Source organism: Penicillium coprophilum (genome assembly GCF_028826855.1).
Source record: "Penicillium coprophilum strain IBT 35676 chromosome Unknown utg000005l_segment0_segment0, whole genome shotgun sequence".
NCBI classification, from domain to species: Eukaryota; Fungi; Ascomycota; class Eurotiomycetes; order Eurotiales; family Aspergillaceae; genus Penicillium; species Penicillium coprophilum.
Window position 1 is genome coordinate 2439212 of NW_026622724.1, and position 20755 is coordinate 2459966.

At 47.6% G+C, this 20755-nt stretch overlaps 8 protein-coding genes across 8 annotated transcripts; 3 read left to right on the top strand and 5 right to left on the bottom strand.

The window, feature by feature from the left end:
- Positions 1 to 552: 552 nt before the first annotated feature.
- On the bottom strand, positions 553 to 2346 carry N7500_008473 (catalase; the record flags this gene model as incomplete). The annotated part of the gene is made up of 7 exons (XM_056679617.1): positions 553 to 1031; positions 1095 to 1179; positions 1231 to 1650; positions 1700 to 1792; positions 1843 to 2077; positions 2135 to 2264; positions 2316 to 2346. 7 exons carry the CDS (start codon positions 2344 to 2346, stop codon positions 553 to 555), a joined length of 1473 nt encoding a protein of 490 aa, XP_056529989.1.
- A 698-nt stretch (positions 2347 to 3044) lies between these two features.
- Positions 3045 to 4928, top strand: N7500_008474 (GMC family oxidoreductase; the record flags this gene model as incomplete). Its single annotated transcript, XM_056679618.1, has 3 exons — positions 3045 to 4581; positions 4634 to 4797; positions 4848 to 4928. The coding sequence occupies 3 exons, from the start codon at positions 3045 to 3047 to the stop codon at positions 4926 to 4928; spliced, it is 1782 nt and encodes a 593-aa protein (XP_056529990.1).
- A 3075-nt stretch (positions 4929 to 8003) lies between these two features.
- On the top strand, positions 8004 to 9653 carry N7500_008475 (GPI anchored cell wall protein; the record flags this gene model as incomplete). The annotated part of the gene is made up of 2 exons (XM_056679619.1): positions 8004 to 8238; positions 8299 to 9653. The coding sequence occupies 2 exons, from the start codon at positions 8004 to 8006 to the stop codon at positions 9651 to 9653; spliced, it is 1590 nt and encodes a 529-aa protein (XP_056529991.1).
- Positions 9654 to 10620: 967 nt separating this feature from the next.
- Positions 10621 to 11161, bottom strand: N7500_008476 (EthD domain-containing protein; the record flags this gene model as incomplete). The annotated part of the gene is made up of 2 exons (XM_056679620.1): positions 10621 to 10938; positions 11012 to 11161. 2 exons carry the CDS (start codon positions 11159 to 11161, stop codon positions 10621 to 10623), a joined length of 468 nt encoding a protein of 155 aa, XP_056529992.1.
- Positions 11162 to 11634: 473 nt separating this feature from the next.
- On the bottom strand, positions 11635 to 13140 carry N7500_008477 (Zn(II)2Cys6 transcription factor domain-containing protein; the record flags this gene model as incomplete). The annotated part of the gene is made up of 2 exons (XM_056679621.1): positions 11635 to 12796; positions 12863 to 13140. The coding sequence occupies 2 exons, from the start codon at positions 13138 to 13140 to the stop codon at positions 11635 to 11637; spliced, it is 1440 nt and encodes a 479-aa protein (XP_056529993.1).
- Positions 13141 to 15409: 2269 nt separating this feature from the next.
- N7500_008478 (uncharacterized protein) lies at positions 15410 to 17163 on the top strand (the record flags this gene model as incomplete). The annotated part of the gene is made up of 3 exons (XM_056679622.1): positions 15410 to 15621; positions 15691 to 16015; positions 16078 to 17163. The coding sequence occupies 3 exons, from the start codon at positions 15410 to 15412 to the stop codon at positions 17161 to 17163; spliced, it is 1623 nt and encodes a 540-aa protein (XP_056529994.1).
- Positions 17164 to 17808: 645 nt separating this feature from the next.
- On the bottom strand, positions 17809 to 18294 carry N7500_008479 (uncharacterized protein; the record flags this gene model as incomplete). The annotated part of the gene is given in 2 exon segments (XM_056679623.1): positions 17809 to 18054; positions 18067 to 18294. 2 exon segments carry the CDS (start codon positions 18292 to 18294, stop codon positions 17809 to 17811), a joined length of 474 nt encoding a protein of 157 aa, XP_056529995.1.
- Positions 18295 to 19226: 932 nt separating this feature from the next.
- On the bottom strand, positions 19227 to 20579 carry psoB (hydrolase psoB; the record flags this gene model as incomplete). Its single annotated transcript, XM_056679624.1, has 1 exon — positions 19227 to 20579. One exon carries the CDS (start codon positions 20577 to 20579, stop codon positions 19227 to 19229), a length of 1353 nt encoding a protein of 450 aa, XP_056529996.1.
- Positions 20580 to 20755: the final 176 nt, after the last annotated feature.

Sequence of the window (20755 nt, forward strand, 5' to 3'; positions counted from 1 at the left end):
TATATACTCTAGGATTAGATAATGCACTTCGATCTAGGTAGGAAAAGAAAAGGTAGGTGATTATTTAGCCTAAGAGTGGGGAGGAGCTATATCATAAATAATATTTAGGATATAAGGTAACTTATATAGTTACCTAATAATTATCTTATTCGGATTAAGTGTAGCTAGATATATCGCTTAATAATGATCTATCTACAATACCAAAAGCGCACCATCTACCTCCTAGTAGTAATCCCGTGGGTTCTCACCTGTGTGCTCGCGGGTCTGCCCGCGCCGAAGGAGGAAATGGGCAGGGCTATTTCCCTCAGTCAGGGCTATTAGCTCATGGGGTGTAATCAATGCTGAGCTGGGTGGCTGCGGCTAGGCTTATGAGCTAAAAGAATATATACAATCTTCTCGGACTGTTTTTCCGGAGGAGCAGCTATCAATTGGTGATAAGACTACAGTATTTCTATTTGAATATTTGAGTAATAATACTATCTCCATTGGCATGATTGATTAATGTTAAAGGATTAGCCCCCCCCCCGGGGCAAAAAAATTAGACTTGGATAGCTAAAGACGGGAATTGTTCTTGGCCTTAACCTCTAACAATTGACCGATACGGGGATCAACCTTGCTGAACATGGCGATGACAGCGTCTTTGAGGTGATCAGGCACTCCTTCCAAAGTCTCCGACAAATTTGACACCCATTGTCTTCTCTCCGCCTCGTCGAAGACCTTGTTCCACAACTCTCGTGGCTGGATGAAATCCTCATCATCAACCACGATCTCGTTCTGGCCCAGCATAGCATTCTGGGAAATGCGCTCAGTGTGTCGTACGTTGGAAACAGTCTGGCTCGAGATGCCACTGCCCAATGAGTTTCGCACATAGTTTGGCTCACCACCATAGTTTCGGGTCATGGTCCCTCTACCATCGCGTTCGAATGGCGCGTGTACAGGGCAAATCGCACGATTTGACGGAAGCTGGGTGTAGTTCACTCCAAGGCGGTATCTTTGAGCGTCTGGGTAAGCGAACATGCGTGCCTGCAACACTGTACAGATAAAAACGGTTAGTATCTCCGTCCCTTATGATACCAAAATCAGTGTTGGCTTACTAGGATCTGGTGTCATCGCAATTCCAGGAACCATGTTAGAAGGCGAAAATGCAGCTTGCTCGATCTCGGCAAAGTAGTTCTCGGGCTGATGCTGTTGTTAGCACTCTTTTCACCTCTAGGATTCAAAGTCACCCACATTCTTGTTGAGAGTCATTTGACCAACTTCAATCAAGGGGAAGTCCTTGTGCGGCCAAACTTTGGTAATATCAAACAGCGCACGGCCGTGGGTTTCAGCCTGCTCGGGCTCCATCACCTGCACATAAAGTTTCCAGACCGGCAAGTCTCCCCGGGCAATAGCATCCCACAAATCCTGATTGTGAAAGTCGGGGTTTGCTCCAGCCATGCGAGAAGCTTGCTGGTCAGAGAAGTGCGTGATATTCTGGGTGGGCCGGAAATGGAACTTGCAGTAGCGGAAGCCACCATCGGCTGACACCAGCTTGAAGGTATGGACACCGAAACCTGTCACTCGACGGATAGAATCAGGGATACCCCGGGAACCGAAAAGGTGCATCAAAGCATGAACACTTTCCGGCTGATTCGCATGGAAGTCCCAAAACTAAAGAATTAGCCACATGGATGGTGGGAAATCTTTGGCTAGCACTCACCATAGTCCAATCCGGCCGATTGGTAGAAGGATGTCTCTTGTGACTTCGGTTGAGAGAAGGAAACCTGATAGGATCGCGAACAAAGAACACAGGCTTCGATTATATTAGGGAATGAAACGAGAGAGTCAAGGATGAGCACTTACAATGTGGTTTCCTACAATGTCATGGTTACCCTCTTCCGTGAAGAACTTGACCGAAAAGCCACGTACATCACGGACAGTGTCCGCACTACCCTTTTCGCCGCCAGTAGTGCTGAGACGGAACAGAACAGGAGTTCTTTTTCCCACACCGTTGAGGAACTTGGCGGAGGTGAGGGAAGAAATGTCATTTGTCACCTCGAATTCTCCCCAAGCACCCGCCGCTTTAGCATGGACAACTCTGTTTCAAGGTTAGGGCCTTGTTTCCCTCGACAGGTCAGATTGGATGGACTCGAACCTTTCAGGAATACGTTCGCGGTTAAAGTGCGCAAGCGTCTCCAGGAGAAGTGTGTCACCCAGTGTTGTCAGGCCGCCGCCGCCATAAATAGGCAACGTGGTGCTGACAGCGGGATCTGCGACTGGCTGGCCTATCTGGAGTCAGAATGTATAGAATTACTTTGAGATAGTTGGCACCATACCTTCTGCCAATGTAAAGGGGTGGTTCGGCATTGTGTCTGTCTAGTGAGTTCAATTGATACGTTCTGAATGGTCTACCTTCTGGGAAACAGCCTGGCTTTTATTGAATTTGTAACTGTGAGTCAATTGCTACCATCACCCCCCATGAGGGGAATCCCGAATCTCCGAAACATGTTTTGTATCTTGACGTGAGGGGCTTGACGCAATAACTATATGAGTAGCAAAATCGAAAGATTCAACCGGCACGCCTCATAGATATCGGGGCGTTGGGGGAAAAGGCGGTGACAGCACCGCGCCCGAGCTATCTCCGGCCCCGGCAAAATTCCGGTGAAGTAATCAGCCACGGTGATTGGTCGAACCTATTTTGCACCCTTGTGCGGAGAAGGGTTTCCCCTCGTGAGGGGGTCGAAATGGCAGGAGCCACATCCGTCACTGTTAGCCTTTTGGCTTTCTTCTAGAACATCTCCAACGGCGCTAATGCAGGCTTAGAGACATGTAAGCTTCTAGCCTATCAGCCCTATCTATAGGCAACAAGTCAAACGCCTTGTCTCTCGGGAAATCGGCAATTTTGTTTGGAGATGTTGTTGGCTATTTGCGGAATACAATCAATGAAATATAAAATCGGAATGATGCCTCGTAGATTCTTGCTCTATATCCACACAATCTCACAGTCTCACAGACATTGAACCAGCCTCTCAACTGTTCTTCACAAACAAAACATATATTGAACCATGGCTTTCGTTTCCAACGGGTCTGAGTACGACTTCATCATTGTCGGCGGTGGTACCGCTGGCAATGCAATTGCTGGTCGTCTCGCGGAGAACCCCAACGTCCGCATTCTGGTTGTCGAAGCGGGTATCCCCAACCCTGATCAAATCGAGCAAATCACCACCCCGTCTAAAGCTTTCACCCTTCGCGGAAGCAAGTACGACTGGGCTTACAAAACCACCATGATCAAGCGCGATGATTACGAGCGTGTTGAAAAGCCCAACACTCGCGGAAAAGCCCTCGGTGGCAGCTCCTGCGCCAACTACTTCACCTGGATTCCGGGCTCCAAGCCCACCTTTGACGACTGGGAAGCATTTGGCGGCCGCGACTGGAATTGGGACTCCTGTGTGGAGTATCTCCGCAAATGTGCCACCTATCATGATGACGAGAAGCTGTATCCAGCCGAGCTGAGCAAGATTGGAACCGGGGGCCCTGTGCAGATCTCCCATGCCGACTTGGTGCCTGAGATGAAGCCATTCCGTGATGCACTCACTGAAGCCTGGGTTTCCAAGGGCCAGCCTCTGAGCGAGGACATCTACTCCGGCGAGATGAAGGGTCTCACCCACTGTGTGGATACCATCTACCAGGGCGAGCGTCAGGGTAGCTTCCTTTACCTGAAGAACAAGCCTAATGTGACAATCCTCTATGGCGTTCGCTCGAAGAAGCTACTCATTGACCCTACCACACGTATCTGCTCCGGTGTCAGTGTGATCAGTGAAGCTTTCGATCAGGAGATCAGCGTCTACGCTAGTCGAGAGGTCATCCTATCTCAGGGTGTCTTCGAGACTCCTAAGCTTCTTATGCTGAGTGGAGTCGGCCCCGCAGCGGAACTAGCCAAGCACGAAATCACTCCCATTGTGGAATCCCCCCACGTCGGCCAGCATCTACTCGACCACCCAATCGTTCCTTTTGTTCTCGAGGTCAAGGATGGTTACAGTTTGGATGACCATGTCCTCCGTACTGGTCCTCTCAATGACAAGGCACTTTCCACTTACCAGAAGGACAAGACTGGCCCTGCAAGCTCCGGATTCTTGGAACTGGTTGGATTTCCCCGCATTGACGAACGCCTGGAAAAGTATCCTGCCTACCGCGAGGCCAAAGCTGCCAATGGAGGACTTGATCCTTTCGGCCCGGCAGGACAACCTCACTTCGAGCTGGATTTCGTCGGCTTGTTCAGCACCGCCTTCCAGTGGCATTACCCTATGCCCGAGAAGGGCAACTACATGACCGTCATTGTTGACCTGCTGCGCCCTCTTTCCGAGGGTGAAGTCACCCTGAACAGCTCGAACCCACAGGTTCAGCCGAATATCAATCTCAACTTCTTCGGAAATGACCTGGACATTCTGGCCATGCGGGAGGGTGTACGCTGGACATATGATCTTTTGACCAAGGGTGCTGGGTTTAAGGATATTGTTCTCTCGGAGTACCCCTGGAAGATGCCCCTTCATTCCGATGACGATATGAACCGTGCTGTTTTGGATCGCAGCCAGACCGGATTCCGTAAGATGACCCTTCCAGACTTCTCCAAATAATTCTAATAATTTATTTACAGATCCATGTGGTACGGCACGTCTCTCGAAGAGCATCCACCAGGGTGTTGTTGACTCAAAGCTCCGAGTTCATGGTGTGCGCAACCTCAGAATCGCAGATGCTTCTGTCATCCCTGTGATCCCTGATTGCCGTATTCAAAACTCGGTCTACATGATTGGCGAAAAGGTTAGTAATAAATCTGTGAGCTCCTGGAATCAGACTGACATATATACTAGGGCGCGGATATTATCAAATCCGACCACAAGGATCTATACGAGGCTAAGAACATCCCTTACCTTGTCTCTAGTAAACTTTGATCTGCCGTGGATTTTTTATCGTCTTGAGTTGTTTGTGTTGCTTTTTGCATATGCACATATATATATAGTCTTGGTCGATCGCAATTCTTCTTTCTGCTCACCTCTAATATCATTATCGTATCAAAATACACTGTTTAAAAAATTGGATCGATTCTTGCTAAGGTAGTGGACTAGAATTTATCTATGGAATGGGATTGAGACCTTTTGTATTCGCGAACTTTGAACAGGGTGCCTTGTGTATGGCGATTTCTTCTTCTAGATCTTGTTCCACCATTTGCCCACAGTAGCGCTTTGTTATGTATTGGGTGAAATGATGAATCGAGACAAATAGTAAAAAGAAAAGGTATACAGTGAGAATTTGCTATTTCTCTTACTAGTAAATCGTCTGTGGCTTATGTGCTGCTAGTAGTCGGTATTTCCTATGTGAGAAATGGGTGCCACTTTTTTAGCTGTTTGCTGTTTAGACTCAATTCTTTGGATGAATCCTCTCCGATAATAAACTTGACACAATCAATAGATAGATTGATGACAATCTTTTTGTACTGCCAACACCAAAAACCAAAAGAACCATCTATATATTCATTGGTAATTCACGGGCTAGAGCTATAACACCACTCATGAGAATACAGAAAATATATTCAGGCTATGTGTCATGTAAATACGGAGTATACAGTGTTCAATATAACGAATTCCACATGTGAGCTGGGCACACACACGAGCTGCGCAGTCTGAAACACATAGTAAATTCGATATATTACAATTAGGTACTGCAAAAACGCTTGTCTATGTGAAAATCTCTTCATAGCCTAGTGCTTTTTCTATCACATCTAGCTATTATATAGAATTTAAGGAAAGTCAAGAACTTAGTAACACAACATATGTACATATATATATAGCTAGGGTTCAGTGACGTATTTTTAATACGACAACAACGCAAGTTTTTGGATTATTCGAAATTGACATATACTTCCAAAAGAAGTTTTCAATTGTTATTGGCAACGAAAACATTATTTGAAATAGATTGGTTGTTTAGATCTAAATGTATCGTCTATCGACTTTACTATGGTGCAGCTCGCATGTGAAATCTGTTATGATGAATCGTATCGGAGATACTTTGGTCCGCTCATGTGACTAATTTTCACTTATGAGAATTTTAGGGTCTAGATCATGTGAGCGCCCCTCAACAAAGTGCCCCTGGTTGAACGGACGACATTCCTTTGAACATCTGTGCTACCAGCGAGTTAGAGAAATTTAGATTGGGAGCAACGCAAAGTGGTGAAAGCATGAATACGTGCGAGATACTCGGGTCTGTTATATTCTGCATACACCTATGAGCCTAGGTCCTACGACAGTCGGATTTTATCCGCACTCCGTCAGATAAAAATCTCCATTTTCAATTATACACGCCCACCAATATGGTATGTTTCTTTCGCAACATTAGTCATGGCGGGGATGTGGGGGTATTAAGGGTATTGTTATTATAATTTGAAATCAGCATTATTACTTTGTATGACGCACATATGAATTTATTTCATGTAAAGTGAGTTATGTACATTGTATGTATGTACATATATGTCATCTCTACTCCTACTGTCACAGCCAATGGATCCATCTTACACGCTAGCCAATATAAAAATGGGGTCTATGAGAGAGCAGCGCCTGTGGGTTTGCAAGGTTGACTAGTCAGAAGCAAATGCACACCGAATACTAATCTCCGAAATCCCCAATTGATGTCATTTGTTTTGAATCAGTGCAGTTCTGATGTTCACGATCGATCTCGAGAGAAATTGCCTATGGATCGTCGGTGCAAGGAATAGATGCAATGCTAGACACGCGTCGTGGGGCGTAAACTGTAACGCACATAAAACGTACAATAGAATTACACAATGTACTCCGTACATTATAGCTAATATTGAAAACCAACTATACTCAATGAGCTTAATATATCGTATAGCAGAAAAGTCTGAATTGATCAACAGTAATAAGCGTGACTTTGGTCGAATATGTTGTAAACAAAAAATAGTCGGAGATTATTGTTGGTCAAGACGGACTCCACTTGTTCAAAACTTCTGTTCATGTTTGTTTTTTTTTTCAGTCTTGAGTGTACACTTGCCCTTGTCCAATTATATACGTAGGTACGATGCCTAAGGCTTAGGGCCACCGTTGTCATTTGACACCTTTCACTGTAGAAAATATCAATATCCAAGTCTATTTCTACGTACCCAGAGACAGAGAATGTTCAAAGATCGGCCGTCGTTGCCAACATGATCTCATCATGTAGCGATTCCTTCGGTCTGGAAGTCAGCTGCCTTGCGGGATACTAAACATAACTGAGTTTAGGCTTCGCTATTTTTGTCGGGAAACTGGGGGACAGTACCTCGGTACCTCATTTCGTATAATCCCGACCGCATGAGAACGGTATTCAATCAGAGTTGCGAGGTCCCCTGGTCTCTTATGGAAGAAGGACAACTTCATCCGTTCCATCCGAAGGTAGAGCACCCAGCCTGTCGGAGAACGCACAACTAGGGGACGATCCATGGAAAGGGTGTTTTGCCACCAATAATCGGCTAACGTGCACCGTGGACAGCAGGTTGAAAGATGCCTTGAGGCTCCACAGCCTCTCGGCCAGTGATCGTTGTCCAAGTCCAAATCTGGTTTATAAGTGGAGCATGAATCATGGTCTTTCTCCACAATTCAATGAAATGAATATTCGTTCAATATGGCGGCTACGTCACTGCCGGCTCGTTCGGACCTGCAAATGCTCAATCCAATATGAGGGCAGTGTGCCAGGTCCCATCCACGGATGCTGTTGGGATGCCTGACAACACGCGGTTTCTATTTTTGGTGGGTTTGGCTCGGGGAATCTCGCCTCCTGCTGGGGCATATATTTCCTTGATTCATACTGGAGCTTTAATCAAACTTTTAATTAAACGCATCTTATAAGATTGGTCTCTGCTGCAACTCGACGGTGGATTTCAAGTTCGAAGAAGTCTGAACGAGAATCAATCTTCTCACAAAGGGCATTGTGTTCATTTGCTAATTGACCACTCCCTACACATTCGCTGAACAGCAATCATGATGAAGAACATCATTACTATCGCTGCCTTCGCTGCTGGCACCAACGCTCTCGTTGGACGCAGTGACAGCTGCTGCTTCCACCTTACCTCTTCCGGTGATGCCTCCGGCAAGCTTGGCCAGCTGAGCGATGGTCAGAACCGGATTGGCGATGACAGCCTGTCGCCCGCCCAGTACTGCATTGATTCTAAGGGTGCCATTACCGACGCCAATGGCCGTGGCTGCATTCTTACCCGTAAGTGATAATATGAAACACTTTCCATCACATTCAAGGCACCTCTTAACATTTTGATAGCCCCCACTACTCAGTTCCAGTGTGACGAGGGTGCTTCTCCCACCCCCGGCTTCTCTCTCGGCCCCAACGGTGAGCTCGAGTACCACGGCGGTAAGGACTTCGTTGCCTGTGCCACTGGTCAGAACGGTGGTCTGAACGTGTACACCACTCCCAACGAGTCCGATGTTACCGGTTGCGTGAACGTCAAGTTGACTGCCGACTCCTGCTCAAACTCCGGCTCTGGCTCTGGCTCTGGCAGCTCTTCATCTGCTAGCGCTGTTCCCTCTTCTTTCGGATCCTCCAGCGCTCAGTCAACTCCCTCTTCTCCTGCCTCGTCTGTCCCAGTTGCCCAGTCCACCCCTGCTAGCTCTGCTCCCGTCTCGGAGTCCACTACTGCTCCCAGCTCTAGCAGTCCTGGATCTGGATCTGGATCTGGCTCTTCTGCCCCTGCTCCCTCGGGCTCTGCTTCCGCTCCATCGGCCCCCGAGGAGTCTCCTCTCTCAGGCTCTCCTATCACTGTCGTGAACACTATCACTGTCACCGACTGCAGCTGCTCCGCCACCGCCCCTGTCGGTGGAGGTGATTCTGGCTCGCAGTCTGTGCCTTCCGCCACTGGACCTGCTCCCTCCGGCAACGGTGGCGAGGGTAGCTCGCAGCCTGCTCCCTCTGCCCCTGCTCCCTCTGCCCCAGCCCCCTCTGGCTCTCAGCCCTCTGAGTCAGCTACCGGCCCCGCCCCCTCTGGTGGTGGCTCGCAGCCCAGTGGTTCCAGCAGCGCAACTGTGCCCGCCAGCTCCGTCTCTGCGACCCCTTCCGCCACTGAGTCCTCCAGTGGCTCTTGCCCCACCACTCTCACTTCCGGCAACTACGAGTACCCCCACCTGATCGTCCCGGTCGACTCTTCCTCGCCCGACACCGCGGCTGGTACTTCCTACAACGGCACCGTGAGCTCCACCATCTCAAGTGTGTTCAACTTCGACATCCCCTCGTCCGATTCCGGTAAGACTTGCAGTCTCGTCTTCCTCTTCCCCGAGCTCCAGGACCTCGAGACCTCGTCCTACAGCTTCAGCGGTGACGGCAAGATCGACTTCTCCAAGCTTTCCTCCGCTGTCGACGAGTCTACTACTTTCAAGAACTTGCCTTCCGTGTCCCAGGACCTTGGCGATATCACCGTTTCCCCCGGTAACTCTTACGTTGTCTCCACCTTCTCTTGCCCCGCCGGCGAGAAGGTCACCTACAAGATGGAGAACTCTGGCAGCACCGACCTGAACTTCTTCGAGGACTACAACCCCTCTCCGTATGTTTCCTTCTCTGATCTTTCTGCTTGGAAGTCAGCTAACAGTTTCTCTAGTCTCGGTCTGTACATCACTACCTGCTAAATTAGCATTCTCGAAACATGGGACCTGGCACCTGGAACATGAAACCATCTAGTGCCTTTTCGTGCCTTTGTTCCTTTTGACGCCTCACGTTGAAACGTTACTTTTTTTCTAATCATTCTTCTATCTTCCGTTCATTTCATTCTATTGACACGGTGGCCATAAGGGAGTAATCCTTTTGAGAAGATTGACTGCCGGATATAGTTGAGGTTGTAATTAAGACGCATACAGATAGCGTCGATATTTATTCGGCTTGTGTATCAATACATTAAATTCACTCCTTTATTCACTTCACTTTTTCTCGATCTTACAAATTAGGTATCATGTACCTATTCAGGTCTTAGTCCGTTCTGCTGTAGACGGAACCATGTCCCCTAGATGAGCCCCTAGATGAGGTTGGATCAACTTCGGACTCGTATCATATAGAGACATAATTCAAAGTACGTACATGTTAGCCTTGGGGTAGGAATCCGCAGACTATTGATAAATAGCGTCTAGACTGAGAAGACTTTAAGCGACTTAGAAGGGCGGCCTGGCCAGCTATCGGGTACCTACGGGCTGCAAAACACCCTAGGTCTTATTATCCCTTGAGAGTCACACATGGTCTAGGGTGGGAATCGTATGCTCGGCCCCTCGCCAAACATGCTGTGGCACGGTCTAGTTTCCGTCAGAGAATTTGTTCCGCCTTGAGCTCGTCATCATAATTGTCTATAGCATTTTCCAAATCATGCTACGAATCTGGCCGATCTAGCACACCGTCTTGTGCCCTAGTATACTCCTAATATTCCGGGTACTAACCGCTGGATAATCTGAGCAAGGGATCCGAGCGTAGTTTCATGGGATTTAAGATTTATGTCCACAGTTCCATAGATCAAAACACAGCTTGCGAACAAGTAGAACTCGGCAATTGAAACATATAATAGACCCTACACTAGCAAGGTTCGAAGATCTGCTCAAAAAGGCAACATTTTCACAGCGTGAGTTCAATAGAAGACGATTCTTCATAGCCCTGATATTGCGACTTTCCATCAACCAAGTTCACCACCTGCTGATCCGCGATGTAGGTTTCCACCCATCCAAGTTGGGCGACGACACCCTCCTTGCTGATATAAGGCGCTTCGATTGCCTGTAGAGCAATGAAATCTGGGTCTGTGGACACAGTCACCAAGTCCGCGATGTCGCGGAAGTAAAACTCCACAGTAGCGTCGTGGGTGTCGACTGTCCAGCCATTTTTCAGACGCTCGCACGCGTTGCTCAATACATTCCGCACTGGCGGTGGTGAGAAGTGCTTTTTGCATGTTAGGTTTGACTGCCGTTTGAGGGTGGGGAATTAATTATATTGTGATAGAATGGTGACTTACGTAGCTATAGCCCTGTAACTTATGGCGTTGATGAATCGCCACTGCTCTAGGGATATATACCTCTGTGATGAAGCGGTGGCATTCTTCCTCGGAGGCAGCTGGGTTCCGATGGTGGGCGAGGGTCAGCTTTAGAAGGCGTTGCGGGGCCATGTTGGATGACAAGGATGTTCTGGGGGCTTCAAATGGTTTCGTGGCTTTGAAATGATAGGCTGGGGAGGCAAGTCATTCATGTTCTCTTTATTTTATATCCCTCTCACGTTTAATCTACATCTTATCCAGCTCGTCATACAAGAGGGAGGGGCATTGTAGGCAAAAAGACCTCGCCGGTTCCTGCAGCGCCCGCCGAGTTGTGCCCAGTGCTCGGTGCTAGTTCGCCGATTCGGTGAAGTCAAACAAATGATTATAGACAGCGCCGATAAAATGCAAAAGCTCGCAGTCCTCTCCTCTGTCTAACATAGTTCACCTTTCAAAATTAGAAAAGTCCCGAGTGCCCCTCCGTTGCTCGCCTAAAATTCGACACGCGCAAATCAAGTATGGCAGTATAAACGTCGTGACTGTCTTGGGGAGGACGTTGTCTTCTATATATCTAAATAGACATTTCCGATTGTATTGCATCACCAGCGTTATTCACGCGATTGTCGGCCTTTATGGCAACAGCCTTGCAATTGGGCTGCGACCTGCATTAAGCGACTTTCGTGTTCCCGGACCGTCTTCATCACCATTTTGATTGCGTTATTCTCGCTGGATGGACTGGACGGTCGACTGGTGTCGATTTCGGCGTTCTCGCTAGATACAAAAGGCGCCGTAAGTTTGTCCACCGAGTCCCCCAGGCTGTCTAGTAGTTGCAAGGCTGACTGGATCACTAACCCAATGTGACTCGCTGGATCATCGACGGAAAATGCCCCGATTTGTAGTGAGGGCAGTGGAATGGGCATGCCTTTGGCCAACGCAGCACCGAACTTTTCAGCGGTCTGCGAGAAAGTATTATAATAAGCTTCGATCAGCCGCATGTACGTAGATAAGGCATGCAGCAGCGACAGTTGATCGAGCCTTGTTCCTGGCTGTAGTGATTCCGTATCTGAAGTTCCAGGTGTGCTTTGAGGCGTGGCGATCAGCTGCTGGAACCGTGAGGAAAAGGTAGAGGATGCGGAAAGCGGCCTTTGCCAATGCGTATTCTGCACAGTGGGCGACTGGACTGAAGAATTTTTATTTACTCGCAAAAGCTTGATCAATCGTTGCGTGAGAAGGAAAATGATGTCGATTGTACATTCTGATGACGAAGGGGAAGTGGAGCTATCTGGTTCTGTAGTCATCGGGGCTGGGTTATACAGCAGCGGTTCCATTGACGTGACTCGAATTAAGTCAATGTCGAGCTCCAAAAGATCTTTCATAAATCTTTGTAGAAATTGGGTTTGTGAACCGATCTTGGGATGGGAAGTGGATCCCAACGATCGCTCCGATTTCTGAGACGACAGGGGCGGGATGTCCGGGCCGATTTTGTTTCCAGGCTTGGGCACAGTTGGCCCAGGAAACGATTCGAGTAGAGAGAGTTGATGATCAGTGATTTGAGCATAAGAAGCGGTATTATGGGCAGGAAAACGTGAGAACATGCTAGATCCTGAAGGGGCTCCGGGAAGATTTAGAGGCGGTGTCAAGCTTTCCGGGAAGGAAATGTCCTGGTCGACGCCCATGCATAGGTTCGACAGCGTCGGGTCGGGGGTCTCCGTACCGGAAATCGGGGTTCTGTCGACGGTGAATGCTTGACGATTATCTTCCGCATATTCCCTTTGCAGCAGACCCCGTATTAGCGGTCAGACCCCGTGTGTTCTAGGGGGGTCAGGGGTACTCAACCTGTTCAGTAAATCAATATCTCCCAAATGCGTATTCGGTGAATAAGGCATCTGGGACGCCAGTCCCATGGCCAACGGCCTGTCGCTGGTCCATTTGGATATGTGGGAACCGTTACGGCGATCCTGATGGGTGGGCCGACGCCCGCGGTTCGAAGGACTAAACAAGCAATTTGCGCCCGCTCTCACACAGCGGTTGCATTCCCCTGACCCGTTGCGGTGGCATCGTAGTTTGAGGTCATGACAGCGATCGCAAGCCTGTCGCGATGGTTGTTCATACATTTCGAGAGCCAAACTCGAAAAGTATTGACGAGGGGGTTGGATTCGAGTTTGGAGGCGGTTAATCCGGGTCGGACCGAAAGCTTTGGGCAAAAAAGCGGAGGAATTTGAGTACAGGGTATCCAAGTACATGAGTAAGTCGAAAATCAAATATGCAAATCTGAGGGATATTAATATTTATAGCCTCAATATGACACCACTTAAATTAGTAACCTATTCTGACATGACAAATGATTTATGGGATATTTGCTGGGGGACGCTGCTTACCCTGAGATTTGTAGGGTAGAGGGTCTGTATGGCTCTATGAAACAGGATGCGCTAAGTCATGCAAGTCTGATCCTGAACGGAGATTTTCGACACAAACACTGGATATTGATTGCGATTTCGGAAACGAAGCGAGCACAAATTCCGCATTTAAGTGTTGCCTTCTGTTGATGCCCCGCGTATAACGTGATTTGCTCATATCATGCTGTGGTCCCGTAGGACTATTCGGGCCAAATATACGTCGCTGGAGCCCCGATCAACAAACATATTCTGTGTTTTTTGCTATGATCTTTTGGCCTAATCAAGTACCTAGTCAACTACCTAATGGCTAAATGCTTTTATCTCATCACTTAGGCGTACCTAGGTAGCGACCTAAAGCTGACGTGGGATTACAATGGCAACAATACCGCTGCCCCCACCCGTACGTCGTCTGGAGATATATGCATGATTTGCATATATTGTATTCGATGCTGCAACTCGTGCACCTGATCGATGTATGAAAAACGTGGCACTCGATCTGTCTGCAGTATTGTTCCGGCACCAATTTCATCGGAAATGCGGGGTCCTATCCTCGATATCGACTTTAACCGTTCTGAGGTTGGCTTCTTGCCCGTGATGGCATATATAATTTGCACACGATGTCATGCACTGAAGCCACATTCAGGGATTAATGATTACTTCGAGATTGGTTGGCCCTCCAGAGTTGCCACAAAACCGCTAAACCTTCTGCCCGAAGACAGAGAGCTGCATATGAAGGTAATCTAAAACAAGCAGGGGTCCGCAGTACCATTGTGCGTTTACTCGTAGTCTCTACGGCGCCTCCGTTCTGACCTCATCCACTTGTACAAAGGTACAGGTGCTCTGACACTCTGTTATATATCCATAGATGGTTCGAGATTTGACCTGGTCGGAAAATTACATACTCAAGGAAGCCTTTGAAGGTGTAAATCAGGAGGCCCCGGGGTCAAATCATAACGGCCTTGATTATTCATCTGACCGACTGTAGAAGCATCTACATGTATGTATGTTTTTAAAGTGAAAAATGTGCTTCCAAAGTTAGTAGATTAAACCATCATTGATCAGCTCATTTAGAGAATTCTAAATAACCTAATTTAACGCACATGGATCACTATAGAAAGTTTAAATGTAAATGCGATGCAATAGAAAAGAGGCTTACTACGATCTCGGAGTTTAATGATTATTTGCTGCTTCTACCTGACCATATTCCCCTTTGCGTTACCCGTTACCAAGGCCAGGAAGGTCCAGTACTAGGTACAATAGCGCTGCAAGGGTGAGGTATTAGAGCAACCAATCCCGCCTTATATACATGCTTGTTTTGTAAAATGCTATCACGGTGACTATGCTTGGAAGCCCATGCTATCTACAGACATTCCTACGTCCATTACCAATTGCTGATCGTGGTTGATTCTTGAGATGCGTCTACTCGAGATTGATGGTTACCAAATATTTAGCCCAAAAGCATTCAAGATTTCTCGCGGCAATCTCAAATATGCATGGCGCTGCTAGCTGCGTGCGGCTGGGGTCCCTTGGTACAGAGGCAAACGGCAGAGTTGCGGGACAATTGATTATCGGTATACTATTTCCAGGTACCCGTGGTCTTGTCGAATAAAGACTTGGTTGCAGGCTATTTGTGCATAAATTGCTACAAAGTCCTTGGAACCTTTTATAATAAGAAGCCTTAAGAATGAAGCACATCTCCAATAACTACACATGTATCCATATGCCAAGACCCCTCAATCTGTACCTTATCAAATCTAGCTTACCAAATATTCGGCGACCTGGGACCAATCACAGGCCAGACCGCCCAATAAGGAAGTTGACTTATACAATGACCGAACCCATTCGGCATCGGCGATGTTGACAAAGACATCTCCTATTCTTTGAAATCAGTTTCTGAACATGGCCGGTTCTCGCAATCAAAACTTCAATTTCTGGCTTCCGTACCTCTCAATCAACTTTGACTTTGTGCTCCGTACTCAACGTCAACATGTCCGAAGCATCGGACACCAGTATCCAGCCTGTCGAGAAGAAGCAGGGTAGAGGATGGCGCTTCTGGGCAATCTACTTATCACTATGCGTGTCAATTCTACTAGCTGCGGTGGAGTCAACGGTCACGTCGACCGCGTTGCCGTTCATCGCGGATCAGTTGCATGCAGGCAAGAACTACGTCTGGTTTGTCAATTCCTTCTTCTTGACGAGGTGAGTCACATACTATCCTTCAACCCGAGTCAACGAAAAATATAAATTAACAATACATCCAATGGCAAGTGCTTGCTTTCAGCCCCTTTTCGGACAGACTGCGAATTTCTTTGGTCGACGTTGGTTGATGATCGGCTCGGTGGCCTTGTTCGTCCTCGGCAGCGGCATCAGCGGCGGCGCAACCAATTCTCCCATGATGATTGCTGGGCGATCGATCCAAGGAATTGGGGGTGGCGGTATCAATGTAATGATCGATATGATCGTTAGCGATATGCTTCCATTGCGCGAGCGAGGAAACTTCATGGGTATGATCTTCGCCGTGTTTGCCGTCGGCACCTCCCTTGGTCCATTTATTGGGGGTGTCATTGTACAGCATAGTTCCTGGAGATGGGTTGTAAGTATCTAATCCCCGTTTGTATCTGAGAGAATGGTAATGCTAACACGGTTTGATCAAAGTTTTATCTCAACCTTCCTATTGGCGGAACGGCAATCATCTGCCTGTTTGTCTTCCTCCATGTTAACTATCAAAAAGAGCCATGGAAAGAAAACGTCAAGCGAATCGACTATATTGGCAACGCACTTCTCATGACTTCTATCGTCTCTATTCTCCTCGCTCTCACCTGGGGCGGTACTACCTACGCCTGGTCAAACTGGCGGATCATCATCTGTTTGGTTCTCGGGCTCGTTGGTATGATTGTATTCCACGCGTTTGAGGCCAGTCCGTGGTGTCGGGAACCTATGATGCCACCCCATATATTTCGACACCGTACTTCACTCGTTGCCTTGGTCGTATCTTTTATCCATAATATGCTGACCTTCTGGGTGATCTATTTTGTACCGGTGTACTTCCAGGCTGTGAAGCTTTCTACCTCTACTCGCGCCGGTGTACAGTTTCTACCCAGTGTGATTCTTGCCGTGCCGACTGCCATTGTCGCAGGTGGCCTCCTCACCAAATGGGGCCGCTACAAGCCTATCCATATCGTCGCTACGGGTGTGATTATCCTAGGACTAGGTCTCTTTACTCTCTTTGATGCCGACTCTAGTCCAGCAGAGTGGATCATCTTTCAAATCATCACTGCAATTGGCTTGGGTCTTCTGCTCACAACCACTCTAGCTGCAGTGCAGGCTCCTTTAGAAGAGAAGGACGTTGGACTCGCGACGGCGACATGGGCGTTCATTCGCAGTTACGGTGCTATCTGGGGAATTGCAATTCCAGCTGCTATTTTCAACACCGAGTTCGCGCGCTTGTCAGGCCGTATCTCAGACCCCGCTGTTTCGGCGCAACTTGCGGGTGGAGAAGCTTACTCTCACGTCTCTTCGGCTTTTATTAAGTCACTTGCTCCTCAAGTCCAACGGGAGGTAGTCAGTGTGTACACTGATACCCTTAAGCTGGTTTGGTATGTCTCGCTGGCTTTTGCTGCTCTGGGATTTATCATTACCTTCTTTGAGAAGGAGTTGACACTACGGACCGAATTGGAGACGGAGTATGGAATCAAGGACGAGAATGAAGGCAAGGAAAAAGAAACCGCCGCTGAGGTATAGACAGTGGTGTTTCAAGTTTGAAGATGAAGGATTGGATCAACTAGAGAGTGAAGTTTTCGGTACTGGTTCTACATAATCGCAGATCTTGTTTTTGAAAGTTCAAATCCCGAGTACAAAGGACACATAATTACGGGACGGGGACGGGAAATTTGACTTTATCATTTTCTTACCATTTGAAAGTTTTTTCTGGTGAATACTAAAACCAATGAAGCCCCGGAGTCATCAAATCCTTGTCGTAAGCTTGGCCTGTACCCCTTGTTTATGAGTCTTTACCCACTGCCCTCCTTACCACCAAAAAGTGCTGATTTCAGCCTATTTCCTTCTACGTATTCATGATAGGTTTTTTGTATTAGGTTAACAAATATTTGCTTCCGAGTCGTCTAATATATATAGCTGTTGAATGAGGGCTATGTAAATTCCAATTCATAAATTGAGTCTCAATTATATACATTAGCCCCATAGATACCTTTTGACGAAAGTCAGTTCCAAAATTCTAAACATTAGCAGCCCGATACAAAAAGTACTTACGGATATAATTTATATATACAGTGACTGGACATAAGTTTTTAACACGTCGGGCCCCACACCCCCTGATTATATAATATACTGCCGGTCTAAAACCTCCATAAATTCATACTATAAAATCTAGTATGGTGTATACCACCCCTGGCTCTCAATGATAGCCTCCACCCGGTGCGGCATTGTCTCAGAGAGATGCTCCAGGTGCCTCAGCTCTAATTTATCCCATGCCTGCTGCGCTGTTGCCACTAGTATCTCCTTTGTTGTGTCATTGTTCTGCATATGTAGGAGATCAGGCCGAAGCTCGTATATCTTAGCTTTCAACAACGCCCAGAGGTTTTCAATTGGATTCAAATCAGGCGAGTGAGGAGGCTATTCCATAACTTCAATCTCCATCTTAGCTAATACATCCTGTATAACATACGCAGTATATATCGGAGCATTATCATGCTGAAAAATACTATCTAGATTTGTAAGCAAGATAGGTAGAACCCGGCGGTATAACTCCTCAATCACTAGGCCAGTGATACTAGTACGCTCAGCCTCAGGATTCCCAAAGAGTGGTATAAGCCCTGTACGCCGTGTAGCGCCAGAAAATGCAGCCCAAAACATCTGCTTCACTTGCTTTCCTCGGTGTGGTAATCCTTAATATTGTCCCTCCTTCGGTTGGTCTTTTGGACGGATAAAGGTCCACTCTCGACGTACACCAATCCCACGCTCAACAGTACACTCATCAGACCAAAAAACACGGGCCCAATCTTCAGGTGTAAAGTGCCGATAGCGTAGGGCCCAGCGAAGGCGTTTAACCGCGTGTTCTTCCTTTAAAAAGGGCCGCTAGCTATATCGCCATTTACGGAGGTTCTCCGTATTTAAAAGACGTTATATAGAGCGGTATTTGACCTTATGATCAACCTCAGCAAGGAGGTCTTCGGCCATAATCTTTGGGTTTCCGTGGATAGCGTTCAAGATCTGGTCTTTATCAGCTTCAGTAAGCTTTTTTGGCCTTCCAGATCGCGGTTTTGATACGCCTACTCGGCGCTCGCTCTCCTTTTTCACAGTGTACCGGATTGTAGAGATTGGAATATAAGGATAGCGGTTATGAATACGTCTATACCCCCATCCTATAGCATATAGCTCATATATACGCTCGCGTATAGCAGGCGTAAGCTCTTTTGAACGCGCCATAGGTGGAATGGTATAGAGGGTAGAGAGGAGAGATACTAAAGAGAGAGATAAATATAGGTAATTGGATCTCCTTTTTGAAAAGCAGCTTCACGTACTATTTTAGCGTGGTTTTCATATACGCGTTTTAGGTAGGCGGTATATCCCTACACTAGCGGTGAGCTATGTGGGGCTATGGGTGTGTTAAAAACATATGTCCACTGACTGTATCTTGCTTTTAGAATTGGCAAATAATTTTGATAAACCTGATGCGAAACTATAGTACTATATAAATATCTAGAGGCGAAAGGGCCTGGAATACGCACTATTTGGTGGTGAGTTATTCGCCGGCTGTTTTCTTTTTCTGCAACTCAAAGCGGTCCTCAAACCTTTGAGGGAAAGGAAAATTTGTCTTGTATTGAGAATTTCTGCGAGTGAATAATGTTCCGGGGCATTTTACAACTATATGCTCCGGTGAATCCCAAATTGCCGATCCAGGAACGCAAAGATCCGATGCTGCGCCAAGCTAAAAGCGCCAACCTTTGCCTGAAGTCCCCCTCGGCTATCTCCTTGCCAACCCAGAGATGTTTTTGACTCTCAGAAAGATGACTTAATCGACTAAAAATCTTGTTTGCACTAGGATCTTCTGCCGCGTAGATAGATGCTGCAGCGCCGGTAATCATGACAGGACACTTGACCTGGTGAAGATACTCACCACCATCGGCGGTTTGTAGCGTAAAGTCCTGCATTCGTCGCATAGCATCTGCTGGAGTTTTCATTCCCATGGCCCACTGTACTTGGGTCAACTCCCATTTCAGTTGAAAGTTGAACCTGGAAAGCAGGCCCAAGGTACCATTGAAGACCCCATCGCCCAGCCAGCCTGACGTCCAGGAATTAATGAAAGGAGCTGGCATGCGGGTGACAGCCACTTCCCACATGGAATAGAACGGGTCCACGGCAATACAGGCAGAGATTCGTGGGTCGGCTGCGCCTCTCAATGCATAGTAGCCTCCCAAGGTAGCGCCGTGGAGAGCAACTCGGGTTAGGTCAAGCCCGAGATCAGGATGTTGTGTGGCAAAGGTGTAAAGGAAGTCGAGAACTGGTCCTGTGACGGTCTCCCAGTCAGGTCGCATATATGAATGTGCTTCTCGGCGTAAAACAATGCCTTGGCCGGGTCCCTCAAATATGAGTACCGCGTACCCGAGATCCGGGCCAGATGCTCCGCCAACGAGATAGAGCTCCTCGGCAGTCGAGTCTAAGCCACCGGTTGTTATAACGATAGGAGTTTTCCCACCCGGTAGACGCTTAGAGGCCGGAGGCAGGTATAGATAACCAGGCAGACGAATGCTCTCGTACGGGATCTCAAGCTCGTATACGGGTCCTTCCCGTAGACGTATGCCTTGTTTGAAATTGTGAACCGAGCGTTCCGCAGTATCAAGAATACGCTTGTCAGGTCGAGAGTTCAGCATAAATTGCGCGGCGCGAAAGTAGTTGGAGGCACGCATCAGAGCTTTATGGCGTGCCACTCGGTTTCCTTGCTGCTCTGCCTCGTGGGCAAGTCTTTCTGCTCGCAGCCCTGCCTTCGACCACGCATTATACCAGCTTTCTGGATTTTGTTCACGAATTTCCGGCAGGACCTGGAGTGCTTCTCCAATTTCACATCCACCAAAGCTTGTGGATCCGAGCAAGCGGACGAGCTCGAAGTTGAAGAAGGCGTCTTTGAAGAATTGATACATTCTGGAGAACAACTCGAAGCCGGAATCATAACCCTGAGAATGCAGTCCGCTCCCGACATTTTAAGCATATTCCCTCTAGGCCTATATTATTCGATTATATAAGATTCTCATGGTTTTACACATGTCGATGAATGGATGGGGGCCATTGGCGATTCGGCATCCATCCTCACCGAATC